Below are 11713 nucleotides of genomic sequence, written 5' to 3' on the forward strand. Positions count from 1 at the left end.
CCAATATTTAGATAGGTTAGGAGAGTCAATTTGATTTGAGTTAAACATCATTTTAAAGCTTAAAGTCTGCTCTTTCAGAATATGGTCTTAAAGAAAAATTCATGTCTGGCGACTTTTTGTTTGTTTTGAGGTGCAGGGTCACATATGTAGTGAACAATATATCATTTAAAAGGTATTATTTTATACTTTATGACAAAGACCGCACTTCAAAATCTTCAAAAATGGACTCATCGGTTTTTGCAAACAAACTCTTATAAGATTACAACACTGCAAAAACAATGGTGTTAAATCCAACACCATGGGTGTTGATTTTAACACTTTCCCGGTATCTATATCGGAAAACACCGGTTGGTGTTATTTAACACCAAGTTCTGGAATTAAACAATTCAATCCTACTCTTGGTGTTGCAATTCAATTCTGTTTTTGGTGTTAAAGAAGAGTCCAACACCAATCTTTGGTGTTGCAATTTAATTCTGTTTTTGGTGTTAAAAAAAAATCCAACACCAATGTTTGGTGTTGCAATTTAATTCTGTTTTTGGTGTAAAAAACAAGATTCCAACACCAATTTTTGGTGTTGCAATTCAATTCTATTTTTGGTGTTAAAAAGAAAAAAAAAAGAAAGATTCCAACACCAATCTTTGGTGTTGCAATTCAATTCTATTTTCGGTGATAAAATTTAACACCATTATTTTAACAACAGTGATATGCAGAATTCAACCCCAAATTGTTGTTAAAACAAAAACCAACGATTTAGCACCAACAATTCAATCCAACTCACTCTATCAATGCATTAGAATCAAACACAGAAATTCATTACACATTACACATAGAGAAGGGAAAAGGAACAAACCAAATTATCTTGACAAACAAAACTTGGTTCTTGTTTATTCAAGAAACTGGAAAAAGGAATTATCATGATGAACAATACACAACTTACACCTAAAGAATACAACTTGTATTCTACATCTGGATCAAGAGAAGAAAATGTTAAAATGTACAAAGTTTTGCCCAATTTGGGAGCCACCCTGTATACTAAAGTAGTTAAAGGCAAAAAATATGCATGTGGGTATTTCTATTTATATGGGTACCAAAGTATGACCTCAAATTGGTTAATACGTAATGAAACTAAGCTGTTTTGTACTGTGTTATACCTAAGATAAAAGCCAATAATCATTACACTCACAAACACTCGCATATTTCTTTGGTAACATGTTCATTCACAATTAGCCCCTAAATGTTTCATGTGTAACATGAACATGACATCACATGATATCACACAATTACTCCTGGTACCCATATGAAAAGAAATACCCATGTAGGTACTTGGTTGTCTTGAGTCTCTTTCTCATTTTTTTTTTCCTCAACCAAGTTAACAAAAAGCTATTTGTACATCAAAACATGCATTTTCCTTTCTCTTTTTCCTCCAGGAAATAAGCAACAACAAATCAATCTGTGCATTTCCAAATCCTTGGCTTTCATGCACATGCATCATAAATTTGCTTTTCCCGAAAGAAAAAAAGATGGAAAATATTACATATATTACATTACAAAAATATTATAAAATTTTTCAGTGCACACTTGGTCAGGATGTTCAAAAGGAAAAATGTACCAAAAATTAGTACACTCTTTAAGATTAAATTAATGATCGGCGGCCAAGATCTGGAGGGGGGGGGGGGGGGGGGGCTACAGATAAATATAGCCCGGGCTACATAGGGTTAACAAGAGTCCACAATATCTTATTGATTGAAGTTATTTTTGCACATTTTGTTACCATTTACCAAAACCATACATAACATCGGCTCTACAGGTCTAAATTACTTGAAAAGAACATGCCTTGGTGCCACGTACTTCCTCGAGTCTGTGTTTGACAAATTTGTCATTCAAGTTAACAAAAAGCTATTTGTACATCAAAACATGCATTTTCCTTTCTCTTTTTCCTCCAGGAAATAAGCAACAACAAATCAATCTGTGCATTTCCAAATCCTTGGCTTTCATGCACATGCATCATAAATTTGCTTTTCCTGAAAGAAAAAAAGATGGAAAATATTACATATATTACATTACAAAAATATTATAAAATTTTTCAGTGCACACTTGGTCAGGATGTTCAAAAGGAAAAATGTACCAAAAATTAGTACTCTTTAAGATTAAATTAATGATCGGCGGCCAAGATCTGGGGGGGGGGGGGGCTACAGATAAATATAGCCCGGGCTACATAGGGTTAACAAGAGTCCACAATATCTTATTGATTGAAGTTATTTTTGAACATTTTGTTACCATTTACAAAAACCATACATAACATCGGCTCTACAGGTCTAAATTACTTGAAAAGAACATGCCTTGGTGCCACGTACTTCCTCGAGTCTGTGTTTGACAAATTTGTCATTCAAGTTAACAAAAAGCTATTTGTACATCAAAACATGCATTTTCCTTTCTCTTTTTCCTCCAGGAAATAAGCAACAACAAATCAATCTGTGCATTTCCAAATCCTTGGCTTTCATGCACATGCATCATAAATTTGCTTTTCCCGAAAGAAAAAAAGATGGAAAATATTACATATATTACATTACAAAAATATTATAAAATTTTTCAGTGCACACTTGGTCAGATGTTCAAAAGGAAAAATGTACCAAAAATTAGCATTCTTTAAGATTAAATTAATGATCGGCGGCCAAGATCTGGGGGGGGGGGGGCTACAGATAAATATAGCCCGGGCTACATAGGGTTAACAAGAGTCCACAATATCTTATTGATTGAAGTTATTTTTGAACATTTTGTTACCATTTACCAAAACCATACATAACATCGGCTCTACAGGTCTAAATTACTTGAAAAGAACATGCCTTGGTGCCACGTACTTCCTCGAGTCTGTGTTTGACAAATTTGTCATTAAATCTAGTGGTTTGTAGTCAACAAGTTCCTTTTGATTCTTGACAACATGACCACGTGGAAAACTTATTTCTACTGTAAAGGCATGATAGTGTGAATTATAATGCAATGTATCTAGCAAGAGAAGTACAAAAAAAATGTCATTGTTGTGTACAATGATATGCTCTATTTGACCAAACAGTGGAAGCTCATCGACATCATGGCAGACCAAAAGAGACAACTGATAATGTGTACCATACACTTTAACCCAATTGGCATCAAAGACTTCAGAAGAGAGTTCCTCTACTTGGAGTTTCTCTTGCACAGTCTGTCTAATATTTTCATCTAAATCTGACAATAAAAGTGAAGTACCTGGCCCAACCTCGAGACACTCCAAAGGATGGTTTGACTGAAGATGGAACGTTAGTGCTGTCTGATGTTTCTTTGCAAGTGATTTACATATGTTTTTGTAATTACATACAGATTCTGCAACACGGCCAAAATAGTGATGTTTCGCTTCGTACCGCATACACCATACATGTACGAGTGGCCCAACTTCTCTCAAACATGTAGCATAATGCACCATGAAATGATGCTTTGGCAACAACCTATTGGCAGGAAATGTTTTTTGAAAGTGTGTGTGATGTTCTTCAGTGAGAACAGACAACTGGGCTATCAAGCCTGCTGTTAATTGGGGAGCAAAAATAATATCCATACAATCTAGTAATCTTAGCAGCAGTTCCCAGTAGACGTTTCCTTCTTCAATGTCATGAGCTATGATGAATGGAAGATTTCTTATCAAGCACCAAGCCTGCATTGCCTTTTGACCCACATCATTGCCAGCTGTTCTCAGTTTAATGTAGGATGGTTTGTTCTTGTTATCTGTACGGTTTAAGCAATGGCTGGCAACTCTCTGATTCAGTTCATCATGGCCGGGTCAAGAGTGGTGGTTGCCTTTCATAGATGAAATATTCTAGTACAAGTTTCAGCTCATACTGAACTATGCCTTCCAACAGATCATGCATTATATCAAGTTAAAAATTTGTCAAGATATGAAAGTAAATACAATCATTCAATACAGTTTTTTGTTTAACTCCAAACACATGTGACAGTAGTGTAGTTTGAGCTTCAGCTTCTTGTAAATGTTGCTCATAAGTCTGCCTGGTGCGCATTTCCATTAACACCTCTTTTAATGTGTTCTGCGCCTCTTCCTTGCTTGTCACACACAATCGACAGTAATAATTAGCAGAAAAGCTCTGTACAAAACCAAACAGGGCATTTGCACCTAGATTATCAGCACTAATTTGAGTAATGGTTCCCCTCTTCACAATGCCATTAGGAAGAGTAATGCCAACTGTTGACAGAATGTTAATGTCTTTCACAATATGCTTGAGAATAGCATTAAATCCATATTTTTTGGCATCTTCAGCATACCACAGAGCTACAAGATTGATATTGGAAAGAATAGAATTATACTTTGGTGGCAGATTTTTCAAAATGAAATAAAAGGCACCTAACTTGTGAATTTTTGTTTTTGAACCGATGGGGTTTACAGTTTCAAAGTCATCATAAAAACAGTGAATTTGTAGGGCATTTTCATCTTCATGGAAAAGAGGGATTTTCTCAAATTGTGCACCATCACAGTAATCTCTCATTACACCATCAGTGCTCCTATGGTCATGAGTAGCAAAATGCAATATATCTTCATTGCTCAAAAGTTGCTTTAAAGATTCTAAAATGGGTATATAAACAAAGGTATCTTCAATAGCAATCTGTTCATACTGCTTACTTCTTTTATTTAGACGACTTTCATACCGGATGCTAACTTTATTTCTTGTGGTTCAACAAGTCCAAGTGTTGCACAATATTTCATCCGCTTATATTCTGAGTTCAAATTTTCAAATGGCTTTTCAAGCATAGCAAAATGCGTCTGTATTTCTCTATAAGCTTCGGACTCAATGGGCAGTTTATGTTTCAAGAAAGTAGCCTTAACTGCCGCTGATGCACTTTTTACTACATCACCTACAATCAAACTGGTTGATTCCACGATGTCATTTACAACTTTTCCAGAGTTTGCACTGTTTGCTGAAAATTTTGAAATTACTTTTGCACACTGCCTATTCAAATCTTCAGCGGATAAAATGTCATCTTCTGCATTTATATCCTGATCTTGATCACTGTCGTCATTATCATTACTGTTTCCTGCAAAGCTCTCTTCGAATGATTCACCAGCTTTCTCATTTTCAGTAAACTGTTCTTGATTATCTGGCAAACCAGATTTAAGGTGAGTCTGCAAATGCCCTCGAAATCCACGAAAAGAATAAAATGTTCTTGCACAAGCTCCCTGTCCACAGATTAACACCTCTTTTCCTCCTTCACTTAGTCCATGACTTAATCTTAAATGTTGCACCAACTTTGGTATTGCAAAATTTCTCTTGCATTTGAAGCAAATCATGGTGTGAATAATTTGGATCTTAGTTCACGCACTCTCGGTGATTCGCGGGAAACTCCAACATCAATCTCGAAAACAGCTGTCTGGATGAAGGTCCAGAACTGATGAAGAGACTGGCAGTAATGCAAGCCAAAGACAAAGTGCGTCTTGAAGAGTTCATCTACTGCTCCTTCCACCGTACGGGCACCACATGGAATGGCCTTGTGATCGACAATGAGCAAGTAACTGCTGATACAGGCCTTAGAATTTCCAATTCCAAGAAGGAACGGTTGGCTCTGGGTCTGTTTGGTGCCATCCAGAAAATCTTGAATGCTCCCTCCACTCTGTGTTTGAAACAAATTACATGTACTAGTAAACGATGAAACTAGCAGTTACCCTTTTCCCACTTGTTAATTCTATCAAAACTCTATCTTTATCATCACTGTTACCATCATCATACATACATACATATATAGTGGGGGGATCTGGATGTTTTGTGGAAAATGTCTGCAATGTGCAAAGTAGCACAACGTTTTCTGACTTTTTTCTCAATTTAAGAGGCCTGATTAGACTAAAGGCCACCGCATTCGATATGACTTTCTGTCACACAACTCAGCGACTTAAGATCTGAAATAAAACAGAATATACGCACTGTTTATTTCATAAAATGATAGTCGGCAAGTTGTGCGACCAAAGATTTGTATGATATGCAGTGGCCTTCAGGCTGCATGTTGCAGACTATCAAGGCTTGGCTGCAAGTGATGCTCCATCATAACTCTTGAGCAAATAGGAAAAGTGCATAAATCACAGGGCTTGTGCATGATGGTGACATCCATGTGCAGCGTAGTCTCCCCTATAACTTGTATCTCGCTCAATTCACTTTATGGTTAATGAACTGAACAGAGATATACACTGTAGCTACATTCTTCAACCAGGACTTTGCACAGAAAATTTTATAAACGTATAGAGGTAGGCTGTAGAGGCCTGGTAAAAAATGCAAGTATTTTCAAAGCAGGTTTTAAGTATCTGATTGAGAAGAGTCTTTCTAATATGGTTGAGTCATTTCAACTCACACAAAAGGAGACACTGTGAAAATAAGGATTTTAAAATTTCCTTCACAATTATTTTCTTGCTGCAAATTTGTAATCAATTTCCAATATCGAGGCAAAAAGTACTGACCTTTTGTTTATTGATATAACTCTACATTTAGGGCTGTGAAAATGTCACGCTGAAACATATTCCTAGTAGGATTGAAGTATGGCAACCCTGTTTGCAGTAGGTCCATCTCGTTCTAGCGCATTGTCACTCCTAATAATCTTAGGATAGGTTCAGTTTTTGAACAGGCCCAAAGTTCTTGAGCACCCTCTTAGTCCAAGCCAGTCTAAGCACATTCATGAAATTCTTAGATAGACCATTGCTACATCTACTCCCTGTGTACACACATTTAGTCAGTTTTGGCAACATTTTCTAGAATGCAGTGAGAACATGCAAGGTGTGACGAGGGTACTAATAACATTATTTATTTATAGTCCACTTTTATACTGAAAAGCTACATACCTTCTGAAACTGAATAATCCTTGAGATTGCTGAGGAAATGGATACTTTTGCTGAGGCAGCTTTAGACCTCCCTTGGCTTGCAGGAGGCAACAGGCACAAGAGGAGGAGGATGGCAGATGTACCAGAATTCCATCCTGTATTTCAAAATGCAAAATAATAAAATCAAGCAGGCTTTCTAGTAGATCATGGTGAAAAAGTAGGAGAAAAAAAATAGGAGCTAAATTTCAGTAAAAGTAGGAGAAAAGTAGGACATGCACTTTTTTGTGAGTTTTCGATCAATACTCACCTTGTAATGAAGAGTCAAACTCACTGTGAACACCTGAAATGATTACTCACTGAGTTACTACAGTCGCATGTAAAATCATTTACCCCCCCCCCCCCCCCCCCCATTTGGACACTCTGGCAAAACAATTAGTAACAATACACATGCAGATTATTCCTAAATCTTACAAGTGCATGGTGAGCAGATACTTTATTAAAATCACATGTATCAGATTAGTAGTCATTGATTGTCTATAATTAAAAACCTTGATCATTCATGCATGAAGAGATGGTCCAGTGAGTAATTTGTGGTCATTTTCGGAACTTGCTGTGATCACTGAAATGTAACTTGTAATGCTCTGAATGATCACAGCTTAATTGTTCCCTTTTTGTAAAAGAGTAAAATATTTGTTTTCCTTTAATAAATATACAATTCTTGTACTTCCATGGGCTCTGTTCATTTTGACATGAATTAAACTTTGAGTTATTAATCTCATTGGTAATTTCTGTACAAACTCATTGAAGGCAACTTTTACTCAACATTCATTTAAAGGGGAGTTTCAGTAGTTGTCTAGAGGGCGCTATAGCAATATAATTATTTTGAGATTTGAATGGGAAAACTCTTAGGAAAACTGACACAGAATAATCCAAGGAGGGGGCACAACAGGAGTTGTCATAAACAACTTTCATTCTTTACTTATAAAGGTATCTACACACAAAACAACTTGACTGATCTTCTTGTGGATCTGGAGAAGAAGATGTTTGAAATTTTGAGAATTTTGCACCCTGGGGGCCCTCCCCCTGGGCCCCCATGGGGCTACAGTTATCATTTGAACAACTCTACCCAACAGAATGATTCTCTGCAAGTTTGACTAAAAGCCGACCATTCGTTCTGCAGAAGAAGATGAAAATATAAAAGTTTACAGATGACGCACACCGCACAACGGACAAGGGACGGCAGACAAAAACGGATGGCAACAGCTCACTTGAACCTTCGGCTAAGGTGAGCTAAAAATGATGCACATGGCCTCGCATCATTTGATCTTTTGACCCCTAGATGACCTTTCACCTCATCATCCTCATCAACTCACATCTGGTAATACCCAAGGATTATTTGTTCCAAGTTTGAACAAAATTGATGCAGAAATAGAGAAATGAGAGCAAGTTCAACAAAAGCCTTTAACATTTTTCTAACACAGCAACAGGAAAAGTGATTACTATGTCAATCTCTGCCAGAACTTTGTTCAGGTGAGACAAAAAGGGGGGGGGGGGGGGGGGGGGGGGCACTGAGTGAGGGAGTGAAGGGACAAAGCAGGGGGAGTGTGTGGGAAGGGGTTCTGCCATCAGAATAGCAGAAATCAAGCCAAGTGTATAATAATATGGACGACGTCCAAAGCAGTCGTCCAATGTCGAGTAATTGAAAACCGTGCCAATATGGACAGTATTCAAAATGTTGTCTACAAATAATCAAGGGCAAAGGTCAAAGGTCAAGGTCAAAGCTTGAGGTCACAGATCATTGCCACGTCCATAGGTATACATATACCAAGTTTGAAGTTGTTTCTCCAAACCTTTCTTGAGATATTACGAGAAAGAGCTATTTTCATGTTTAATCAAGGTCAAAGGTCAAGGTCAAAGGTTGAGGTCAAAGATCATTGTCACCTCCATAGGTATACATATACCAAGTTTGAAGTTGTTTGCCCAAACCGTTCTTGAGATATTGCGAGAAAGATCTATTTTCATTTGTTTTATATAACCCATGTGACATTGAATTACCTTTGATCTTTGCCTTTAAGCTCAACCTCAACACAAAAATGAGCTTAATATCAGGAAAGTCCTAAAGGATACCGATACCAAATATGAACTTGTTTGGTTAACTCGGAGCCAAGATATAGATCGATGAAAAAGTGGATACCAAATTGTTGACAGACAGACGGAGAGACAGACGGACAAATATGACGGCATAAGGTCTTTCCTTTGGACGACTTAAAAATGTTAAAAGTTAAAGTTAGATGGGTAAAATGCAGGGGAAGGTTTGGAAGGGACTGCCCCATCTAAGGGTAGGGAAAATTTAGCAATTGGCATCTTAGAAATAAACTTTTTCTGATGCACATTTAAGTGAGTACAATATACTTTCAGAGTATTGGAAATTGTTTTTTGTAAAAAAAATCCTATGGAGTGAAATAACTAGATGAGGGGATGATCCGGGAGGGAGTCCCCTCTCAGGGTGGGGAAAATTGTGTATGGCTACTCGAAAATAAGCTTCCTGGCCCACATTTGTGTTGTGTTTATGTGGGAGTGTGATTATGCTCCATGAAAAATTGACCATCACTAGAATGTTTAATGATAAGGTTGGTTTAATTTTAACTTCTGATGACACTTCAGACTCTTTATGAAATTAGAGGGTGCATTCCAGGGAATGTGCAAAAATACCTTCTTTGTTCTGGTCAGAACTGTCAAAAGATGACAGGAGCTCCATGACTGTCAAGTTTCCATTCTGCTTCAGAAGTTGTCGAGCAAGTGCCACTGAATGATTGGAGTAAACATTTACAATAGGAGCAATTCCTTCCCAAGTGACTGCTACAATTTTCGAATTCTTGTACACAGCAAAAATGGTATCAGATACATAGATCAGAAAACGTTGCGCAAAAATTTGTCCCAGCAATAAGAATGAATTCCTGCCATAAATTATTATTATTATTATTCTTATTTTGGTTAATCATACTTCATGTACAATGATTTGTGTATTCCTTTATTAACAAAATTCATGAAATGACTTATTGATTATTCCCCTGTGTTTCCCATTCTCATCATAAATAGCGAGACGGTAATATCCGGCAAAGACCCGTATTTACCCCACAGTATTTATCAGCTGGGGCCAACCATGGGAAAAACAGCACTCGTGTCATATGCTACTGTTGTAAACTTTGACAGAGTTGTCCGCCCAGATTTGAAATACGTAATCATACATTTATAGCATAAGAATGCTAGGCACAACAAATAATTAAAAAGGCGTACTATACTAGAAACACTGCAATTACTAGGTCTTCTTGAATTAGGAGTAAATTTACACCAGCCAGGGACTTGGTGATACCAGGGAGATGGCCACCTCCCTGGTAATACCCAACACCGATGAACAATGATAAGTTTCCAGACTTTTGTAGATTCTTGTTTATGTAATCCTTTGGACAGTATCATTCAACTCAAACATCACACCAAAATGTTTTTTAAATCAAACATTCACAATATTGAGGTGTCTTCAAGACACATGTAGGTCCAGGAAACTGTGAGCCGTACATTCATGAATAAATACCATCCTTGAATGGGTAGGACATATAGATAGAAATTTCCAACAAATTTCAAGATGATCGCATTGAAAACATTTCTGCAAAAATGCAAGTTTGCAATGCTGAAGACTAGCTTCCTTTGTCTTTAATTTGCAATGAATTGTTCATTTTAACACAGTGGCTGTATCCAGTAGCACCTTTTGCAAATACAGAGAATGTTCAAAGGAACATTCCTATAATTGTTCGCATACTGCTTACTTCTCCAGAAATGTAATGCTCTTATTAAAAACTTACTGGACCATTCTTCATCTTCTTTCAGGACCATGAGGCTAACATCAGGCTGGCTGGTCACAATATCTCCCAATACATCATCGTCGATACTAATTAGCCTTCATGTTCATCCACTAAAACAAGATCTTCGCCATCTCTGATGCTGAATTTTCTTCTGACTGTAAGGGGGGGGGGCGTGGGGAGAGAAAAACTATTACAATTTACAAATGTAATAAAAAATGACTTAAGTATACTTTGCAGTTTGTATGGTTTCATGACAGGATAATAGCTACAGTTGTAGTAGCATTATAACTTTTATACCGCTAGTGTGTTTGAACATTCTGGCAATTTTCAGTGTTTTTGGGAAAGACATTGACAATTTTTTAAGTATATGTTAATACAATGACACATATCTCATTTATCACATACTTTATCCCCCCCCCCCCGATTAATGCCAGTGGAATGACTGGTTTTGATAAATTTTTTTGACATCTTCTTCAGTAAAAATGTAGAAAAGCTTAGGCCTAAAGGAGTCGTTCGCTGGTGCTCTAACCCTATTGACCTAGAGACTAGCTCTTGGACTAGCCTATTCTGGTCTAGAGGTAGGCCTTACTGCCACCCCAGGTGAAAGAATTACATAGCCATGCAATTTTTTGAACCCGGCTGTGACAGTATTAAGGCCTACCTCGATAGACCAGGATAGGCTAGACCAAGTGAGCGGCCCCCTTAGGGCTTAAGCTGTCCCTACATTTTTACTGAAGATGTCCATAAAATTTATCAAATCCTATCATTCAAAACATTCAAACCAAGAACTTTTTTGTAATAACAAGGTGGTTCTCGAACCATGGCCGGCACAAGTCTCGCCTGATTTTGCAATCAATAAAACAAGTAACCTTTTGACCCCAAGATGACCATTGACAATATCCTTATCAACTCAAATCTGATATTAACCCAACTAGGATCAATCGTTCCAAGTTAGAACAAAATTGATGCAGAAATAAAAAAATGAGAGCAAGTTCAACAAAAACTTTAACATTTTTGT

General features: G+C 37.1%; 1 protein-coding gene across 1 annotated transcript; it reads right to left on the reverse strand.

Moving 5' to 3' along the window:
• Nucleotides 1–3993: 3993 nt before the first annotated feature.
• On the reverse strand, nucleotides 3994–10762 carry LOC139719856 (uncharacterized). The gene is made up of 4 exons (XM_071631241.1): nucleotides 10696–10762; nucleotides 9548–9640; nucleotides 6857–6990; nucleotides 3994–5643 (listed from the first exon to the last, which is right to left on the reverse strand). Exons 1-4 carry the CDS (start codon nucleotides 10724–10726, stop codon nucleotides 5320–5322), a joined length of 582 nt encoding a protein of 193 aa, XP_071487342.1. The 5' UTR covers nucleotides 10727–10762; the 3' UTR covers nucleotides 3994–5319.
• Nucleotides 10763–11713: the final 951 nt, after the last annotated feature.

The sequence above is a fragment of the Diadema antillarum genome, unplaced genomic scaffold (assembly GCF_040938485.1).
Source record: "Diadema antillarum isolate AM-2024a unplaced genomic scaffold, OU_Dant_1.0 scf00000115, whole genome shotgun sequence".
Lineage (NCBI taxonomy): Eukaryota > Metazoa > Echinodermata > Echinoidea > Diadematoida > Diadematidae > Diadema > Diadema antillarum.

Coding starts and splice junctions, on each gene's coding strand:
- LOC139719856 (XM_071631241.1), bottom strand. CDS start 10,726: ATGGTCCTGAAAGAAGATGAAGAATGGTCCA. Junction 9,641..10,695: donor AGAAGATGAAGAATGGTCCA/GTAAGTTTTTAA, acceptor CCAATCATTCAG/TGGCACTTGCTCGACAACTT. Junction 5,644..6,856: donor GGATTATTCAGTTTCAGAAG/GTATGTAGCTTT, acceptor TTTCAAACACAG/AGTGGAGGGAGCATTCAAGA.